At 47.5% G+C, this 21,107-nt stretch overlaps 2 protein-coding genes across 10 annotated transcripts in view; one reads left to right on the top strand and one right to left on the bottom strand.

Annotated features, from left to right (window-relative positions):
• The window catches only part of LOC140387370 (lactase-like protein), a 113,206-nt gene that overhangs the window by 7,096 nt on the left and 85,003 nt on the right, over window positions 1-21,107 (top strand). For 4 of the 9 annotated variants that reach the window (XM_072470364.1, XM_072470360.1, XM_072470363.1 and 1 more), the window contains exons 3-5: window positions 3,149-3,247; window positions 5,793-5,991; window positions 20,241-20,415. In XM_072470364.1, coding sequence (XP_072326465.1) covers window positions 5,884-5,991; window positions 20,241-20,415 — 283 coding nt within the window. In that variant the 5' untranslated portion in view covers window positions 3,149-3,247; window positions 5,793-5,883. Of the gene's footprint in view, window positions 1-3,148; window positions 3,248-5,792; window positions 5,992-18,167; window positions 18,325-18,394; window positions 18,416-20,237; window positions 20,416-21,107 lie in introns of those variants that run through there. The other 5 variants (XM_072470362.1, XM_072470367.1, XM_072470365.1 and 2 more) reach the window with 5 other exon arrangements.
• crybgx (crystallin beta gamma X) lies at window positions 8,109-16,919 on the bottom strand. The gene is made up of 6 exons (XM_072470233.1): window positions 16,801-16,919; window positions 13,679-13,727; window positions 13,465-13,586; window positions 11,576-11,711; window positions 10,902-11,041; window positions 8,109-8,296 (listed from the first exon to the last, which is right to left on the bottom strand). Exons 1-6 carry the CDS (start codon window positions 16,917-16,919, stop codon window positions 8,164-8,166), a joined length of 699 nt encoding a protein of 232 aa, XP_072326334.1. The 3' UTR covers window positions 8,109-8,163.

The following is a 21,107-nucleotide window of genomic DNA, read 5'->3' as shown; positions in this document are numbered from 1 at the left end:
TAATAACTACCCTGTTACTTTCGCTCATATCCAGAATCATCTTCGCCATCCTTTCCTCTACATCCCTAGAACTATTAGGAGGCCTATAAAAAACTCCCAACAGGGTGACCTCTCCTTTCCTGTTTCTAACTTCAGCCAATACTACCTCGGAAGAAGAGTCCCCATCTAGCATCCTCTCCGCCACCGTAATACTGCTCTTGACTAGCAGCGCCACACCTCCCCCTCTTTTGCCTCCTTCTCTGAGCTTACTAAAACACCTAAACCCCGGAACCTGCAACATCCATTCCTGTCCCTGCTCTATCCATGTCTCCGAAATGGCCACAACATCGAAGTCCCAGGTACCAACCCACGCTGCCAGTTCCCCTACCTTGTTTCGTATACTCCTGGCATTGAAGTAGACACACTTCAAACCACCTACCTGAACGCTGGCCCCCTCCTGCGACGTCAAATCTGTGCTCCTGACCTCTATACTCTCATTCTCCCTTACCCTAAAACTACAATCTAGGTTCCCATGCCCCTGCTGCATTAGTTTAAACCCCCCCAAAGAGCACTAACAAATCTCCCCCCCAGGATATTTGTGCCCCTCAGGTTCAGATGTAGACCATCCTGTCTGTAGAGGTCCCACCTTCCCCAGAAAGAGCCCCAGTTATCCAAAAATCTGAAACCCTCCCGCCTGCACCATCCCTGTAGCCACGTGTTTAAATGCTCTCTCTCCCTATTCCTCATCTCACTATCACGTGGCACGGGCAACAACCCAGAGATAACAACTCTGTTTGTTCTAGTTCTGAGCTTCCATCCTAGCTCCCTGAAAGCCTGCCTGACATCCTTGTCCCCTTTCCTACCTATGTCGTTGGTGCCAATGTGGACCACGACTTGGGGCTGCTCCCCCTCCCCCTAAGGACCCGGAAAACACGATCCGAGACATCACGTACCCTTGCACCTGGGAGGCAACATACCAAACGTGAGTCTCTCACGCTCCCACAAAATCTCCTATCTGTGCCCCTGACTATAGAGTCCCCAATTACTAATGCTCTGCTCCTCTCCCCCCTTCCCTTCTGAGCAACAGGGACAGACTCCGTGCCAGAGGCCCGTACCCCATGGCTTACCCCTGGTAAGTCGTCCCCCCCACAAGTATCCAAAGCGGTATACTTGTTTCTCAGGGGAACGACCGCAGGGGATCCCTGCACTGACTGCTTTTTCCCAGTCCCTCTTACAGTTACCCACCTATCTCCAATCTTTGGTGTAACTAATTCCCTGAAGCTGCTATCTATGACCCCTTCTGCCTCCCGAATGATCCGAAGTTCTTCCAACTCCAGCTCCAGTTCCCTAACTCGGTCTTGGAGGAGCTGGAGATGGCAGCACTTCCTGCAGGTAAAATCAGCAGGGACACTAACTGCATCCCTCACCTCAAACATCCTGCAGGAGGAACATTGCACTCCCTTCCCTGCCATTCCTCTAACTTTCTACCAAGATCTGGCTAACAACTAAATTAAATTTTTATAAAAAATAATAATAATATAATAAAAATATGGTACTTACCTCAGACCAATGGGTTTTATTATTAGGTTAGAGGAGGAGGGCGGGTGGGAGACACTACACGTGTAGTGTCTCGGGTTTCCTCTCCACCAGAATTTATTGGTGAGGGTCTTCCCAGACGTCCGCGGGTCGACTTCCTGATCCCGCCTAAAAAAAAAACTAATTTAAAAAAAAAAAAAAGAAAAATTCTCAGCTCCTGCTGAAATGGACTAACCAGCCAGCTCCACTCCCGCCGAAATCGACTGGCCTGCCCCTGCAAAGAGAAGTGCTTTTAAAGGTTGACTTACCTCCCAGCAACCTCCTTCCGCAATGCTCCCGCTGAAACTGACTCACCACTCACCAGCTGTTCTCCCGCCGAAATAGACCATCCTCTATCTCTCCTCCCAGCTCCTCCTCCCACTTGCGCCTCAGCTCCTCGGTCTGCGTCTCCTCTGACCCCATAAGTTCCTTGTAAATGTCAGAGACGCTCCCTTCTCCTACCCATCCTCTGGAAACTACCCTGTCCTGAATCCCCCTTAGCGGTAGGAGCGGGAAGGTTGACACCTGTTTACGTAGGAAGTCCCGCACCTGCAGATACCTGAATTTGTTTCCCCTCGCCAACCCAAACTTCTCCTCCAGCGCCCTCATACTCTGAAAGCTCCCCTCTATAAACATATCCCCCATCCTCTCAGCCATATCCAGAAACCCCCATCCATACTTCCTGGGGCAAACTGGTTATTATTACAGATTGGGGACCAGACCGATGCTCCCTCTGCTCCCACATGTCTCCTCCATTGCTCCCAGCCGCCACCACCACGGGGCTGGAGGAGTACCGTGCCGGCAGGAACGGCAGAGACGCAGTTACAAACGCCCCCAGACTGGTGCCCTTGCATGAAGCCGCCTCCATACGCTCCCATGCTGACCCCTCCCCCACCACCCACTTCCTGATCATGGCTATATTCGCCGCCCAGTAATAGTTAGTAAATTTGGCAGCGCCAGCCCGCCCTCTCCCCGACTCCGCTCAAGCATTACCTTCCTTACTCGTGGGGTCTTGCCCGCCCAAACGAAGCCAGTGACCACTTTGTTGATCCGTTTAAAAAAGGACCGCGGAATAAAGATGGGGAAACATTGAAACACAAACAGTATCTCGGGAGGACCGTCATCTTCACCGTCTGTACCTTCCCAGCCAGTGACAACGGAAGCGCGCCCCACCTTCGGAAATCGTCCTTCATTTGGTCTACTAGCCGGGCCAGATTTAATTTATGCTGCCGGTCCCATTCCTGTGCCGCTTGAATGCCTAGGTACCTAAAGCTTCCCCCTACCACCCTAAACGGCAGCTCCCCAATCGCCTCTCGCTCCCCTCGCCTGGACCGCCAACATCTCACTTTTCCCCATATTTAGCTTATACCCCGAAAACCGGCCAAATTCCCCAAGAATCCTCATAATTCCCCCACACACAGACCTGCCCCTTGAGGCTCTCAGAGCAATCGCCAACGACTCTATAGCTAGCGCGAACAGCAGTGGGGAGAGTGGGCATCCCTGTCTCGTCCCCTGGTGCAGTCTAAAATAGCCCAATGTTGTCCTATTCGTATTGGAATGTGTTCTTGTACAAGTGGGTGTGTTGTACCTTCAGGTAGAAGAGTTGGCTCTGCGCTCAATGATCAACACCAAGCAAGGTGATGCCGAGAATGGTGACAGTGACAACTGTGGTCCGGCATCTGAGCCTGTAGAGGTGAGAGGAGTGTGACCCAAGATGTAAATGTTCAATTTCTTTTAAAGTTGCGTCGGAAAAGGAGTTGCAGGAAACTCCAGTAAATGCCAATGGGTAGTAGTTGTGCGCACCATTTTAATTCTACTTTTCATCTGATATCGGTTTGTGCTTTCCAACTCGTTAGTTCAATCTGTGCTCCAAATTCTTCTGCATGAAAGGCTTGCAGTGTATGAGGGAAGAACGGTGGAATGTGACTAAATGGATTGCTGTGTGCTTGTTGCATTTTTAAAATGTTTTTCTTCATCTCCTTTCTGGCTCTTTAATCAATCATTTAAATCAACTCTTGACTCTTCAGCCATTGGGAACCATTGGGAAACACCTCTATCACATTTCCTCCTTATCATCTTCATTCTAAGGAGAACAACCCTAGCTTCTGAATTCGTAACTGTAATCCCTTTCCCCTGGAATTATTCTAGTGATAGATCGATATTGTTAATCAGAAACCTAATGTAAAGGGTTATGGGGAAAGTGTGTGTAAAAGGCATTGAAGTATCTGATCAACCATGATGGTATTGAATGGTAGAGCAGGTTTGACGGGCTGGATGGCCTGCTGTTGCTATGTTCCTCATAATTCTCCTCTCCAAGGCCCTGACATCCTTCCTTTCCTTCTCCTTTTTTAAAATAAATTTAGAGTACCCAATTAATTTTTCCAATTAAGGGGGAATTTAGCGTGGCCAATCCACCTAGCCGGCATATCTTTTTGGGTTGTGGGGGCGAAACCCACGCAAACACTGGGAGAATGTGCAAGCTCCACACGGACAGTGACCCAGAGTCAGGATCGAACCTGGGACCTCGGCGCCGTGAGGCAACAGGGCTAACCCACTGCACCACCGTGCTGCTCCTGTCATCCTTCCTAAACAAATTACAGGAGGACATTAATAACCATGGAGATTGGACAAATAATTGACAAACAAAGCATATAACACTAAGTGTGAGATAGGAAGAATGGGAAGATCTTTTAGGTATAAATCTAGGTGGGTAGAGGAACAAAAGGATCTCAATATAAATACATCCATTGCTAAAAGGTGTGCCACAAGAAGGTATGACCATTTTTTAAAAAAACAAGCACTAGGTTTTATTGGAAAAGTGGGGAAGTTATATCAAACCTTGGTTAGACCACAGCTAAAAGCACTGCTTAGTTCTGGCAGACATCTTATTAAAAATAGAAGCAGTGGAGAGGGTGCAGAGAAGATTTAAAAGGATGGTATCAGGAACCATTCCACTGCCACTTCCCGTAGCCCTGCATATTCTTCATTTTCCACTAATAATTCAATTGAGCCTACCTCCATCACACTCAGTCAGTTCATTCCTGATCTAATGCTCACTGTGTGAAGTGTTTCTTCTTGTCATCGTTGTTGTTTTACCAATCACCTTAAATCTGTGTCCGCTGATTCTCAATCCTTTCACCAACGGGAATAGTTTTCACCCTGCCTACTCTGTCCCAATCTCCTCTCTCTCTCTTTTCTCTTCTCTTTCTCTCTCTCTCTCCTCTCCCCCCGGCAACACCACCCATGATACCCATGATTTTCAATACCTCTATTAAATCTCTTCTAAACCTTCTCTTGTACAAGGAGAGCAGTTCCACCTTCTCCAATTTATAACCAAAGTCATCAAGAAATCCAATGGGCATTCAGACAAAACTTTTAACTAAATGGTGAAAATGTGGAACTTTTTACCAAAGGGACTGGTTGCGATCGATGGTGGAGTGCGTTTAAGGGTGTGCTAGGTAACCACGAGAGAAAGGAATAAAGGGCTATGCTGACATCATTAGATGAGGAAGGATGGGAGGAGGCTGTGGTGTTATGGTATTATCACTGGGCTATAATCCAGAGACCCAGGCAAAGGGGTTCAAATCCCACCAAGGCAGCTGGTGTAATTTAAACTAAATTAATAAACCTGGAATGTAAAGCTAGTAAAACCCACCTGGTTCACTAATGTCCTTTTAGGGAAGGAAATCTGCCATCCTTACCCGATCTGGTCTATATGCGACTCCAGACCCACAGCAATGTGGTTGGTTCTTAATTGTCCTTTGCAATGGCCCAGCAAGCCACGTGCAATTAGAGATGGAAAACAAATTGTCAGCGACTCGCGTCTCCTGAAATAATGCGTTAATAAAAAGGCTGGTGCACAAAGACCAGTATGGACTAGTCAAGCTGAATGGTCTGTTTCAGTGATGGATATCCATTGTAATGGACTTCAGGTTTGCAAATAAGCTGAAGATATGTGGTCCGTGTACACCTCAATTGCACTGTCCTCATCCACTCTCTGAAACCAACTAATCCATTCTTCCCCAGTGAGCTTTGAAGTCCGCAATGAAAAAGAATGGAGTAAGATCAGCTTTACATTTGATGCACAAGTACAAAATTTAACAGCATAATGATAATTGTGGAAAAGTAGTGCTCCCAACATATGAGAAACTTGAGATGCATTGAAGTTTTCGCCTAGTCTGTCTTTATCATCAAATGACTATTGTGATATTTTTCACTTGCTCAATTTCTTTCTACAGTCCTCGATGCAGATAGATGATATAAGTGTTATCAATCAAACCCAGCTTCAGCTGACCACATTGCAGTCAGTTAGAAATTTAAGACCGGGAGATGAGGAAGAGGAGGAAGAGGATGAAGAATACAACTCCTAAATGGGTCATTTTCAGACAAGAATGCAAAGAAGTCGCACAACCAGAATGCACTCCATTCCTGTTTAAGGTGAAGTGTTGGACTGTACTTGTAAAGAATGAAGCCTCCGACTCTGATGATGTCAAAATGCATGGTTTTCCAATAACTGCAGGGTAAGCTAGACATTGGGCAGATGGTTGTCACAGGGGGTGGGAATCAGCCATTCTGCCATTTCTGAGCCTGCAGTTTAACTATTGGAATATTGAACGGAATTTCTAGTTGTCTTGACCGCTGTACTTTGTTTTGGAGAGAAACAGCGAAAGACTGAAGGTGTAAGGGAATGTAGGACTGGGGACTTCCATTAGCTTGTTGAATAAAGATGATGTGTATGTTTCTGGCACAGGAAAGCATTGAAAAATCATGGATCAAAAAAATAGAAACCAAAAAGCGCGATAGTGGAATAAAGAGGGTGTGAGATGCTACAATCCTGAACATTTATTTGGGGCATTGGTGCGAGGATATCAGAACGGTAGACGGGTATAAAAGCCCACTGGACCTGTTGTCAAATACTGCAGTATCTGTCATCGGCTAATTAGGGAACTTGACTATTTGTGAGTCTCACTGAGGTTTTCTAATGGTGGCAACCAATACTGTGGTGCACGCATCTCATGTAAAATATCCTAAGGAATTGAATATTGTTGGCCTTGAGCAAACATGTCTTTGAAATAATATTCCACTCCTAAATGTGTTGAAGAAAGAAGGTGTATTTGATGTTGAGGATGAGCTAAGTCTGGCTAAAATTTTGTCTTTTTGCATGGATAAGTTTTGTTGAATTTGGAAGCGATTTTAACATTATTTTACTGCAAGACATTTCATGTATGTTTGTTTAAAAAGCTGACGAGAGCAATTACTGCAGCCTCTTAGCATAGGGTCGTAATCACCATCTTAGCCAACCGCTATCAGAGTCCTTTGGATATTCTTCACAACACTGTTTGAGACCCTCCACACTTGATCCTTCATTGACTTGTGTGACTGCAGCTATCTTGCACACGAGATTTAGCTACAGGTGAATTTGTGGAGCCTCACCTGCAAGTACAGCATATCTGTTAATGAGACTCACTCTATACCCCCTCCAGCTCAGCTCGCCGTCAGTGCTCCAGGCCAGCAGAGCAAGTGTGCAGATTTGTACAATGACCCCTATAATTCAGTCATTCCCTATGTTTTTACATTGCGGTTATTTTCCCCTCAAGTTGCCAGCGTTGTGGCCAATTCCACTGCCTCTGAGAGACGGGCCAAGTACTGCTATGGGATTTATTGTTATACCCACACATAAGATTTCTAATATATTGTAGATGGATTAATGGCCACATTATAAGGTGTTTTTTTGTGTTACTTTAGAAATGCAGCAGGCTGTGAACTACCAGTAAATATATGAATGTTTTTAGGTTATAGTCATGATCTCAAGGTACTGCTTCAAAGGAATTAAGTTTTTGTCTGATATTAAAACTGTGACTGTTTAGGTTTGTCTCTTTAAGAAAAGAACACCATAAAACCTAACAAGATTGTGTGTCCTGTAACACCTTAACCTGGCCAGTGAACATTTTTTTCCGTAAAAATAAGACTGTTTTGTTTTCCATTCGCGTTTGTTTCAAATAGAACCCATCTGTTGAAATGTGTCCAATTATTTTTTTTCCAATTAAGGGGCAATTTAGCGTGGCCAATCCACCTAACCCTGCACATCTTTGGGTTGTGGGGGTGAAACCCACGCCAACACGAGAATGTGCAAACTCCACACGGACAGTGACCCAGAGCCGGGATCGAACCTGGGACCTCGGCGCCGTGAGCCGCCCAATAGTTAACGCCAACATGCAGCATCCTGGCTGGTGGGGCAAGAGCTGTTGGTGAGCTAAAGGGGGAATGCTCAAGCAGAAATCAATCAGAAAAGTGGTGGTGCCAGATTATGAATGCTGGTGAAGAATTTGTGGGATCTCCAATCAAGGCTTTGGAGGGGTGTAGAATTTGAGAGGAGAGTGACAGTGTTAGTATTTACCTACTGGCTGGTTAAGTTGTTTCAGGAAACTGGGGTTTTTTCTGTCTTAAAACCTCCTTTCATATTTGAAGTATTGTTGTAAGATAATAAATATGTAGGGCTTTGTGAAAATGTGAAAGATCATTGCAGCTAATAATTGCACTGCTACAAAGTTAGCCAATAATAAAATTGTGATATTTTATTGTGATCATGGTGGAAACTCTCTTCTTAACTCAGTGGAAACGCACTCGTCGGATGGAGCCCATATAAGCAGCAGTCGCTCCCCACTCAGTATAATTATTAAAGTCTCTCTTTTCCAAAACGTAGTGTGGGCCCCGGTAATTCGCATCCTGGTAGGCTACCCAGCTATGAGGAAAATGAAAAATCATAATGACACACCGTGATCCTGTAACTTGTGCTTCTTTAAATCTGTGCTTCCTGCTCTTGATGCAGAATGTTTAGCTGGAAGATGATCATGCCACAGCAGCCAGGTATTCACTAAAACACTCCCCATTTCTCCAGTTAGTTTTTATTGTGGGGGAGGAGGGTTAGTGTTTGTTGGAGGGGAAGGGGAATGTTCCTCATGCCTTGTGGGAGATGCACTGTCCAGACAGATCGAGGACTCGTGTTTCAGTTTCCTGCCGTACCGAGATGGCTGATCTCAGTTGAGGTTTTCAGAAAGTGACCATAATTCTCCGCGGGGGAGATAGATCTGCCGGGACTTCTCCTGGTTATCCAACGATTCCTGCGGTTGAGTATGAGATGCGGCTCTTTGGTGAGGGCACAGAGCCCAGTAATGTGTGGTGGGGAGGGGGGCCTCGGGTGTGTGGGGGAGGTGGAGTCTCGGGTGAGATGATGTGTGTGGGGGGGCGAGAGTCTCGGGTGTGATTGTGTGTGTGGGGGGGGGAAAGAGAGAGTGTGGGGTGGGGGGGGGAGAGTCTCGGGTTGATGGTGTGTGGGGGGGGTGGAGTCTTGGGTGTGATGGTGTGTGGGAGGGGGTGGAGTCTCAGGTGTGATGGTGTGTGGCGGGGGTGGAGTCTTGGGTGTGATGGTGTGGGGGGGGATGGGGAGTCTCAGGTGTGATGGTGTGTGGCGGGGGTGGAGTCTTGGGTGTGATGGTGTGTGGGGGGGGGAGTCTCTGGTGTGGGGGGGGCGGGAGAGTCTCGGGTGTGATGGTTTGTGGGGGGAGAGTCTCGGGTGTGATGGTGTGTGGGGGGGGGTGGAGTCTCGGGTGTGATGGTGTGTGGGGGGGGTGGAGTCTCGGTGTGATGGTGTGTGGGGGGGATGGAGTCTCGGGTGTGGGGGGGAATATCGGGTGTGATGGGGGGCGGGGGGAGTCGGGTGTGGAGGGGAATCGGGTGGGGGGCGGGGGGGAGTCGGGTGTGGTGGGGGGCGGGGGGGAGTCGGGTGTGATGGGGGCGGGGGGGAGTCGGGTGTGATGGGGGCGGGGGGGAGTCGGGTGTGATGGGGGCGGGGGGGAGTCGGGTGTGATGGGGGCGGGGGAGTCGGGTGTGATGGGTGGGGGGGGGGAGTCTGGTGGGTTGGGGGCAGGGGGGAGTCGGGTGTGGTGGTGGGCGGGAGGGGCGTCTGGTGTGATGGGTGGGCGGGGGGGGGAGTCGGGTATGGTGGGGGGTGGGGGGGTGAGTTGGGTGTGATGGTGGGTGGGGTGCGAGGGGGAGTCGGGTGTGATGGTGGGTGGCGGGGAGTCGGGTGGGGTGGGGGGTAGTGGGGAGTCGGGTGTGATGGTGGGCGGGGGGGCTCTGGTGTGATGGGGGCGGGGGAGTCGGGTGTGATGGTGGTGGGGGGCGGGGGGGTCTGGTGTGATGGGGGCGGGGGGAGTCGGGTGTGATGGTGGGTGGGGGGCGAGGGGGTCTGGTGTGATGGGGGCGGGGGGAGTCGGGTGTGATGGTGGGTGGGGGGGCTGGGGGAGTCGGGTGTGATGGTGGCGGGGGGAGTCGGGTGTGATAGGGGGTGGGCGGAATCGGGTGGGTGGGGGGGGTGGGGGGAGTCGGGTGTGATGGGGGGCGGGGGGGGTCTGGTGTGATGGGGGCCGGGGGGGTCTGGTGTGATGGGGGCCGGGGGGGTCTGGTGTGATGGGGGCCGGGGGGGAGTCGTGTGTGATAGTGGCGGGGGGGAGTCGGGTGTGATAGGGGGTGGGTGGGGGGAGTCGGGTGTGATGGGGGGCGGGGGGGGGGTCTGGTGTGATGGGGGGGCGGGGGGAGTCGTGTGTGTGATGGGGGGCGGGGGTTGTCGGGTGTGATGGTGGCGGGGGGGGAGTCGGGTGTGATAGGGCGGTGGGCGGAATCGGGTGGGTGGGGGTGGGGAGAGTCGGGTGTGATGGTGTGGGGGGTGGAGTCTCGGGTGTGATGGTGTGTGGGGGCGGGGTCTCGGGTGTGATGGTGTGTGGAGGGTCTTGGGTGTGATGGTGTGTGGGGGGGGCAGTCTTTGGTGTGTGGGGGAGGGGTCTGGTGTGATGGTGTGGGGGGGGGGGTCTCGGATGTGATGGTGTGGGGGGGGGGTCGTGTGTGTGTGTGTGTGTGTGTGGTCTCGGGTGTGGGGGGGGGGGGTCGGCAATCTCGGGTGTGATGGTGTGTGTGGGAGGGGTCTCTGGCGTGATGGTGTGGAGGGAGTCTCGGGTGTGGGGGGGTGTCTCGGGTGTGATGGTGTGGGGGGAGTCTTGGGTGTGGGGGGGGGTCTCGTGTGCATGCAGGTGTGGGGGGGGTCGGAAATCTCGGGTGTGATGGTGTGTGTGGAGGGGGAGCCTCCGTTCCAACATCAGTCACACTTTCTTAATGGATGAGAAACGGTCAGGAAATGGTGTGAATAAAATTTGAACCAATATTAATGAATTTATAAAGATGCTTCAACACTTCTCGAGGAGAATGTTAATTGTCCAGTGACTTGTGTAGCCTGCCTCACTCAGACCGCACACTCACTTGGCCCAGGTTCATTTGGCCTAGGTTATACTTACACTCCTCCCAGAACCCTGGCAGAGGCAAAGCGATTGAGGTTGAAACATGAAATGAGATTTGGGATATCCTCCTGGAGCTCCACCTTCCTTCCGGAAAAGCCAGGTTTTTCATACAGACAGATTTTTGATGGGGAACGTTCCTTATTGGATTTAAGGCACAAAAATATATTTAATATTGTGTCAATGGCTGCAGTTTTTCTAACTCTTTGTTAATTAGATGTTTTTTTGCCATTTGCTTTGTGTTGCGCCCCAATTTAACCGTAGACAGCCTGGACTTGGAACTACCAGTGCAGCCTTTGGGCTTACCAACGCCAAGTCCATTTTCTGGTGTAATATTTTCCACAACAAATCCTAATTCTTGGGACTTGAACTCTTCTGTTCATTCCATTGCAAACAAAATTCTCACCTCTGTTCCTGGCACCCTATCTATGAGGTAATTAACCTTCAATTGGTACTTCTGCCCAATGCACAGCAATGCTGCAGGGTGCATGGGTTGAGGTACTCTGGCGAGGAACCTTCAATCTGTAATGCACCACCTGATAAAGGAAGCTGTCATTTTTATGTTTCTTTCTTTCCATGTCTGCCCTCCGCTCCCAGGACCGTCACTGAATATTGGCCATGTCTAAACTGGTGATTTACAACATCGTTGGAACAATTGGATTGTTTTTACTTGCCTCTCGCACTACTCTTACAGAAGAGATGTGATCGGAAGTTCCGAGCCACTTATCATAGTTGCTGTATTCTCGTTTGTCATACACATCCCAGAGGTACTGGCATCCGCTGTAATTTTCACCCTCGTATCCAACCCAACTGTTCAAAACAAAGGAAAATAAAGAATGTATTACCAACATTGCAACAGGTGCGAGCATCAGTTGGGTCTGATATATCAGCAGTAGAAGAGTAATAGGTGGGAATTGATGCTGACACTGACTCCAAAGCAACCATCCAGACCAAAATATCACAAGGCTGCAAAGAGTGGATTAAAAATCAATTTCTCCTGTGAAGTGGTGTGGGGGTAGAGAGGAAAAGCGTGTCAGTGTGGCTCGGTTGATACCACTCTCCCCTCAGAAGCAGAATAATAATAATCTTTATTGTCGCAAATAGGCTTACATTCACGCTGCAATGAAGGTACTGTGAAAATCCCCTAGTCGCCACGCTCCGCCGCCTGGTACACTGAGGGAGAATTGAGAATGTCCAATTCACCTAACAAGCATCTCTTTCGAGACTCGTGGGAGGAAACCGGCGCACCCGGAGGAAACCCACGCAGACACGGGGAGAACGTGCAGACTCCGCACAGACAGTGACCCAAGCTGGGAATCGAATCTGGGACCCTGGTGCTGTGAAGCAACTGTGCTAACCACAGTGCTAACATGCTGCCAGAATGGTGATTCTAGAAATTTGAGTGCACAATCCGGCCTAGCCTAACATTAATGCACCATTGGAAGTGACTTTGCACTGGATCCACTCTGGATTGGATTTGTTTGTTGTCACGTGTGCCGAGGTACAGTGAAAAGTATTTTTCTGCGAGCAGCTCAACAGATCATTAAGTACATGAGAAGAGAAAGGAATAAAAGAAAATACATAATAGGGCAACACAACATATACAATGTAACTACATAAGCACTGGCATCGGGTGAAGCATACAGGGTGTAGTGTTAATGAAATCAGTCCATAAGAGGGTCCTTTAGGAGTCTGGTAACAGTGGGGAAGAAGCTGTTTTTGAGCTCTGCTCTCTTAAGATGTAAAGAAAAGCAGAGGGGTTATCCATCAACCAGCATTACTAAACATTGATTGTTCAACTTGTTTGTGGAAGCTCACCGTGTGCAAATTGCCTGTCACATTGATTGGATTTATTTGTTTATTGTCACGTGTACCAAGGTACAGTGAAAAGTATTTTTCTGCCAGAAGCTCAAACAGAGTATTTAGTACATGAAAAGAAAATAAAATAAAAAGAAAATACATAAAAGGGCAACACAAGGTCCACATTATGGAAACTACAAAAGGTTGTGAATGTAGCTCAGTCCATCACGCAAACCAGCCTCCCATCCATCGACTCTATCTACAATTTCCGCTGCCTCGGAAAGGCAACCAGCATAATTAAGGACCCCACGCACCCCGGACATACTCTCTTCCACCTTCTTCCGTCAGGAAAAAGATGCAAAAGTTTGAAGTTACGTACCAACCGACTCAAGTGAACGTGAGATAGAAGACCAGCCATCATCAATGTCCTTTGTAACAATCCAATCACGGCAGCAGCAGAGAGTTAGCGAAACTCAACAATGACCAGTTTCCTTAGGCCATTGTGACTACAGCTCTTTCTTTGTAGGGTATCTAACCCAGAGACAGCTGGTGCGGGAGGCAATCCCACTCCGGAGTTCCAGTTCTCAATCCTAACATCCAGCTGGGTATTTGTGTCTAGGTAGTGTGGGTGGGTCTCCACTCCCTCACAGGACTGATCCCCACCAGCTGGTATGAGAGCGGTTATGGTCAATCAGCTTTTCACCACATCACACTACCCTCCAATGAGTGGGTATAAAACATCAGTTAACTGCGAGCTACTTACGCCCCACTCTCCACTTGCACAGAATTGCATCTCTCAGGGAAGTTACATTCGGACAGCTTCGGACAGTCACTGGTCACCGCTAAGCGCCTGCCAGAATAGTTTCTTTGCTCATATAGGGTCACCTGAGATAGATCATAAAGATTGGGGTATCAGTGATCACGCACACTCTGCGGCAAGTGTACATCCTGCTAATAACTGTCTAGTTTTTACTTACACAGCCTCCAGACCCATAGAAAGCACGTTGGAGTACCGACCCCAGTTTGCTGTGGGGGGAAAAACAGTGACAGTCATTGAAATTGTATTATCGATCAGTATATATGTGGCCACAGACCGACGACAGACTTGTAGATTCAGAATAAAAATGACAGGAATGTAGCACAGTGGGCTAAACAGCTGGCTTGTAATGCAGAACAATGCCAGCAGTACGGGTTCAATTCCCGTACCGGCCTCCCCAAACAGGCGCCGGAATGTGGCGACTAGGGGCTTTTCACAGTAACTTCATTTGAAGCCTACTTGTGACAATAAGCGATTATTATTATTAATTTATGGGTGAGATTAACTATGACCAGCAACATTTTCCAAACATCAATGATCGGAATGTGTTTCCTAAACAATAATTGGACGTTGTTACCTTAAAAGAGTCATAGCAGATAATACGTTATGCATTGCATGTTATAGTGCAGTATATATCACCTAATTTACATGAGTAACTATTCCACCAGTAATGCATTAATACTAGTACATCAGAGGGGACGTGTTACACACCAGGAGTAAAGGAATCCTCAAATGCAGTCTTCAGTAGCAATTTGAAACAGACAAGCACATTGCAATTAATGATCCTGCTAATTAAACAACAGTTATGCTCTCATGGGCATGCACACTGGGCTAAAGAGCTGGCTTTTAAAGCAGACCAAGGCAGGCCAGCAGCACGGTTCAATTCCCGTACCAGCCTCCCCGAACAGGCGCCGGAATGTGGCGACTAGGGGCTTTTCACAGTAACTTCATTGAAGCCTACTTGTGACAATAAGCAATTTTCATTTCATTTATTTTCTTTTCTTTTATTCCATTTCCATTTCCATTTAATGCCCTGGGCTTGCTTTTGGAATACTTGGAGATGAAATGGTCTTTGAGAGGCATTGCAGCTTAAAGGCACCTCAAGTTTAGCAACAGGAAATACACAGTGAAGGAAATGATTCAATGCCTCCATCATTATCAAACAAGGCACGTGGCGTAGTGCTTAGCACCGCAGCCTACGGCGCTGAGGACCTGGGTTTGAATCCCGGCCCTGGGTCACTGTCCGTGTGGACTTTGCACATTCTCCCCGTGTCTGCGTGCGTTTCTATCCCACAACCCAAAGATGTATAGGCTTGGTGGATTGGCCACGCTAAATTGCCCTTGGAAAATAAATAATTGGGTACTCTAAATTTAAAAACCAAATTATCAAACAAGGTATCATCAAGGCCACTAGAATTTGACCAGTTGATGTCTGAGAGCGGGAATGAAGGCCACCAACTATGAAGCTAAAAGGAATCACCAATGAATAATGGCAATATCAATGGTGGCCAATGTAACAAAGGTGCTTAATGTTCACCGCTCAGCTGAGGTCTTAATGTTAAAAATAGAACTTATAATAGAAGCATAAAAAGTGGAAGAACGTATTTATATTTACTCCTAAAATATCAAGTTTCCATTAAAATTCAGGGAACGTCATCTTGTCTCAGACATAAATACTGGCATTTATGAAATTCGCACAGCTTCCCAATCCCATCTCCGTTAACCTGGAGACTCAAACTACGAGGTAAGAGTTCACAGGGAACTTCTAAAAAAATGTTTATTATCAATAGCAAGACTGGCCAATCACAAAACCCTCCAGTACTTGGTGATTTATAAGCTCTGTCCAGCCCTCTCTTTGGAATGAAACATGCGAAGGTGACAATTCGAAGCAATTATGATATTTTGATTTTTTTTCTTTGTAAAAAATATGCCCTTGCAGTTGGGTGAAAAAGATCCCTGGGCACCAATCCAAAATCACAAATGTGTTACTGTGCACAAGGAGGCCATTCGGTCCATCGAGTCTGCACTGGCTCTCCAAACGAGCATCGTGACTTAGTGCCACTCTCTTGTCCTTTCCCCGTAACCCTGCACATTGTTTCTGTTGAAATAATGATCTATGGGCGGCACGGCAGCACAGTGGTTAGCACATTTGCTTCACAGCGCCAGGGTCCCGGGTTCGATTCCCGGCTGGGTCACTGTCTGTGCGGAGTCTGCACGTTCTCCCCGTGTCTGCTCCGGTTTCTTCCCACAAGTCCCGAAAGACGTGCTGTTAGATAATTTGGATATTCTGAATTCTCTCTGGACCCAAACAGGCGCCGGAAAGTTCCCAGTAACTTCATTGCAGTGTTAATGTAAGCCTACTTGTGACAATAAAGATTATTAAAAAAAGAACTAATGCTCTCTTCAATGACTCCATACAACACCAGGTTAAAGTCCAATAGGTTTATTTGGAATCACTAGCTTTCAGAGGTTAGCGCCTTCATCAGACTTCTTACTGTGCCCCCCCCTCCAGTCCAACACCAGCGTCTCCACTCCATTGAACCTGCCTCCACCACACTTTCAGGTAGTGCATTCCAGCACCCATAATAATAATCTTTATTGTCACAAGTAGGCTTACATTGTAATGAAGTTACTGTGAAAAGCCCCTAGTTGCCACATTCCAGCGCCTGTTCGGGTACACAGAGGGAGAATTCAGAATGTCCAAATTACCTAACAGCACGTCTTTCGGGACTTCTGGGAGGAAACCGGCGCACCCGGAGGAAACCCACGCAGACACGGGGAGAACGTGCAGACTCCGCACAGACAGTGACCCAGCCAGGAATCGAACCTAGGACCCTGATGGTATGACTACTCATTGTGAGAAAGTTAATTCCCACATCAGGGGAGTCCTGAATTATCAAGAGCCTGGTGTCTTTGTGTAGTATTTATAATTTAAAAAATTATCTTCATTGTCACAGATAGGTTTGCATTAACACCCGGAGGAAACCCACGCAGACACGGGGATAACGTGCAGACTCCGCACAGACAGTGTCCCAAGCCGGGAATCTAAGCTGCGACCCTGGAGCTGTGAAGCAACAGTGCTAACCACTGTGCTGCCCACTCAGCATGGACGAATATAAAGAAATGGGGTTGAATATTGTCCTCTCCAAACTCACACACGTCAAACATCTGTACACAGTCTGGGGGCACAAGAACCTGAGGACCGCAGGACACAAAGCCACCACCTGTAGTGTCACTTTAAACCTGCTTCATGTCAAGGCGCGCACTTCAAGACCTCCAAACCTCACATCAAACTCCTGTGTAGGAGCCGAACTCCTGAAGTGCTGGAGAATGCAGATGTCAGATGGAGACTGAAGCAAAACTGCTTCAAAAACCACAGCCAAGAGACAGGTTGCCCTCATTCCTGTGATATTGTGAAGAATGGGGTAAATTGCCCCAACCAATCCGAGCACAATATCATAGAACATACAGTACAGAAGGAGGCCATTCGGCCCATCGAGTCTGCACCGACCCACTTAAGGCCTCACTTCCACCCTATCCCCGTAGCCCTGCCTACCTTTTGGACACTAAGGGCAATTTAGCATGGCCAATCCACCTAACCTGCACGTCTTTGGACTGTGGGAGCAAACCGGAGCACCCGGAGGAAATCCACGCAGACTCTGGGAGAACGTGCAGACTCCGCACAGGCAGTGACCCAGCGGGGAATCAAATCTGGGACCCTGCCGCTGTGAAGCCACAGTGCTATCCACTTGTGCTAACCGTGCTGCCCCAAAGTCACAGACTTTGTTTTACACCATGATAAGTAGGACTGAACTCGTTCATTTAATAGCAACACCTGATTATCCCACCGTCCACAAGGTCAAAATCACTGTCTGGGGAGAAGGTGACAGCTTGATTTCCAGCATGGAAATGTGAGAATGCCAAATGAAATCCACTTTCACCCGAATATAATCCTACCTGATTTGCGCTGCTGCTCAGGGGCCTGAAGTGGAGATACTGACTCTGGTCCTGTGGCACAGGCAAGGAACAGATTAAATACACAGCTCCATCAATGGGCAGATGCTATCGACCAGTGGAGATTGTTCTTGCAACTAGTCCGAATCTATTGAACGGTTAAAACCCCAACACATGCTAAAGACCATTTCCCTCCATCCGATTGGCGAGAGAGAGAGAGCAATAATGCATTGTAATTTCACAATAAGGTGTCCAGCTTTGCTGCAAGAAGTCTTTAAAAAAATATAAAGTGGGAAATCACTTTTTTTTGAAGAATCAACAAAATGGTCATAATTAAAGTTCCTAATTATTGAAATACGTGAATGCTATTTAGGCTAGCTGGGGTCGTGTGTGACTAAAATGCCTTTGTCACTGTAGCAGAGGTTTGCAGTCCGACGCTGGGTTATTTCTGCACCTCATTGTCCTGCACTGTCCCTGCCAGGTATTCGCTTCTGCTCAGAACGATTCCAATCAAATAGGGGGCCACGTCCCTTCTCATTGGAAGGTAACGTCATCAAAAAAAAAAACAGATGAGTTGCTGGTTCAAATACAGCAACAACAAAAAAAGTTTGCTTACTTTGGGGAACTCGGTCCGTACAAAGAGATGTGTGTGAATAAGCTAAATTTAGTCATGCATCGCTGGGTTCCAAAGGGACTGTTCTCTCTGTTCAGAGATAATGAATGATGTGCTGGATTGTTCTTCGAAGTGTTGCTAGATTTGGGGCTGTTTTCGTGTTGCTGGATTCATTCTCTGGACGCTGCCTATAGTTCGGGTTCTCTCTCCAAGCTACACCAATGAAGAAGGGTTAACAGGTAAGATAAAGTCTGGAGCAGCTCCTCATTCAGGAGGCAATCTCTCCTCCAAAGATTCACTTGACAAACCTGATTCATTTTACAACACCAGGTAAGTAAACAGGTTTATTTGGAATCCCTAGCTTTCAGAGCGCAGCTCCTTCATCAGGTGAGCGAAGAGGTGGGTTCCACTTTTTACTGTGCCCAGCCCAGTCCAATGTCGGCATCTCCTCATCTTGTTTAGGGTGGCAGAGTGGTTAGCACTGTTGCTTCACAGCGCCAGGGTCCTGGGTTCGATTCCTGGCTTGCGTCACTGTCTGCAGAGTCTGCATGTTCTCCCGGTGTCTGTGTGGGTTTCCTCCGGGTGGTCCGGTTTCCTCCCACAAATCCCGAAAGACGTGCTGTTAGGTGAATTGGACATTCTGAATTCTCCCTTCGTGTACCCGAACAGGCGCCGGAGTGTGGCGACTAGGGCATTTCACAGTAACTTCATTGCAGTGTTAATGTAAACCTACTTGTGACACTAATAAGGAGCAATGCGATTGTTTTATATTGTTTAAGGTTTATTTAAAACTGTAATAAACAATACTTTAATTGACGAGCAGAGATGCAACCTGATAAATGTTTGAAATGTAAGGAACTACTTAAAGTGAAGTAGGGAACATCGCGTGTTGTGAATTTCTATATTTAATATCAGGGGGACCAATATTTCATCATTTATGGGGCAGCGCAGTAGCACAGTGGTTAGCATTGCTGCCTACGGCGCTGAGGACCCGGGTTCGAATCCCGGCCCTGGGTCAATGTCTGTGTGGAGTCTGCACATTCTCCCCGTGTCTGCGTGGGTTTCACCCCCACAACCCAAAGATGTGCAGGGTCGGTGGATTGGCCATGCTAAATTGCCCCTTAATTGGAAAAAAATAATTCAGTACTCTAAATTTTTTTTTTAAAATTCTTCATTTATTTCATCACATATTTTCTAAGCAATTGAAACTTGGTGTTTTAATTTTTAAATATTTTTTGTGTGTGGAAAAATGTCAGACAGTGCCACTTATACCATCCTGCGGTCTGAGAATTACCCAGTGCTACCATACTGCGAGCCATTTAACCGTCTGGTGTAAATATTCACCAACAATCACCTGGAAATTCTTCACACAAGAAAAATAGGGCAAAAAGTGTGGACCAGTCAAGGGAATGTCAGATGTTGAACCAGGGGTGGTTTTCCGGGTGGAATAGGCTGAGGTTATATCCTTAACATTCATTTAATTGGTACAATGTGTAATTACCTCGATGGGACGTGCACCTTTTAATAGAACACAAAACAAATTGACTGTTTATATTTAGAGAGGGAGAGAAATATATATTTTTGACACCTGTTACATTTGTTGAAAGTTGTGTTGGTTAATAATTCGTGCTGGGGACTATTTGCATTGAATTTACAAGGACAGAAACAGACTACTTGTGTCAACTGTTCGTTGGAGTTTATGGTCCACCAAAGAATCTTTACCTCCTCCAACTTTCCCTACCCTCCCACCCCTTCGTCTAATCCCATAAACATATCCTTCTGTTCATTTATTCCACATGTATTTATCCAGCTTCCCCATTGATGCATCTAAGCTATTGCCTCAACCATTCCTTATGGGAGCAAGTTCCACACTCTCACCAGTCTGGGTAAATAGGTTTTTCCTAAATTCCCTATTCGATTTATTAGTGGCCATCCTTTATTTACAGCCCTTGCTTTTGGTATCCCTCACAAGTGGAAACATCTTCTTTGCAATTGCCCTATCAAACCCATTCATAATTTTGAAGATCTCAATGAGGTTATCCCCTCCCCCCAGCCTTCCCTTCTCTAAAGGAAAGAGCGCCGGTTGTTCAATCTGACTGCTTTCTCCTGCACTACTATCAGTTGTATGATCCTCCTGTCCTCTGCGTGCCAGCAGGCTGTTGTCTTGGTACAGGGGAGAAAGTACGAGACCGACACTACGGGGACAATGCCTCCAATTCTACACGTTGTGTCCCAGGCCTTTCTGCTGTTGCTGCCTCTGGGTCTATCTCAAGAATTCGACTGGACAAAAGACCATGGTGGATCCTTCTATTACGGTACATTCCCCCCCGGTAAGGGAAATTTTCACTCCAGAAAATGTGGGCTGTTTGTTATGCCTTTATCTACCATTATAGCAAGAGCTGAAACGCATCTTTAAGATGCCTAATTGTGAGTTGCCACAGGGTTAAGATGTATCCATTGTGTTTATCACATGTCCAACTTCCCAGGATGTCCAACTCCTGTCATTAACCTATCATTGATTACTTCATGAATAACTATATCACAAGGGAACCCTCCACTTCACAGCGCCAGGGATCCGGGTTTGATTCTTGGCTTGGGTCACTGACTGTGTGGAGTCTGCACATTCTCCCCGTGTCTGAGTGGGTTTCCTCCGGGCGCTCCGGATTCCACCCACAAGTCCCGAAAGATGTGCTGTTTTGGACATTCTGAATTCTCCCTCTGTTTACCCGAACAGGCGCCGGAGTGTGGCGACTAGGGGATTTTCAGAGTAACTTCATTGCAGTGTTAATGTAAGCCTACTTGTGACACTAATAAAGATTATTATTGTTTTGGATTATCTACATTGTGGGAGCTGGATTTTGAACGTTATATTGTTTAGCACAGGGCTAAATCGCTGACTTGGAAAACAGACCAAGGCAGGCCAGCAGCACGGTTCAATTCCCGTACCAGCCTCCCCGAACAGGCGCTGGAATGTGGCGACTAGGGGCTTTTCACAGTAACTTCATTTGAAGCCTACTTGTGA

The sequence above is a fragment of the Scyliorhinus torazame genome, chromosome 12 (genome assembly GCF_047496885.1).
Source record: "Scyliorhinus torazame isolate Kashiwa2021f chromosome 12, sScyTor2.1, whole genome shotgun sequence".
Taxonomy (NCBI): Eukaryota; Metazoa; Chordata; class Chondrichthyes; order Carcharhiniformes; family Scyliorhinidae; genus Scyliorhinus; species Scyliorhinus torazame.
The sequence above is the reverse complement of the archived record's forward strand: the minus strand, read 5'-3'. Positions and strand labels throughout refer to the sequence as shown.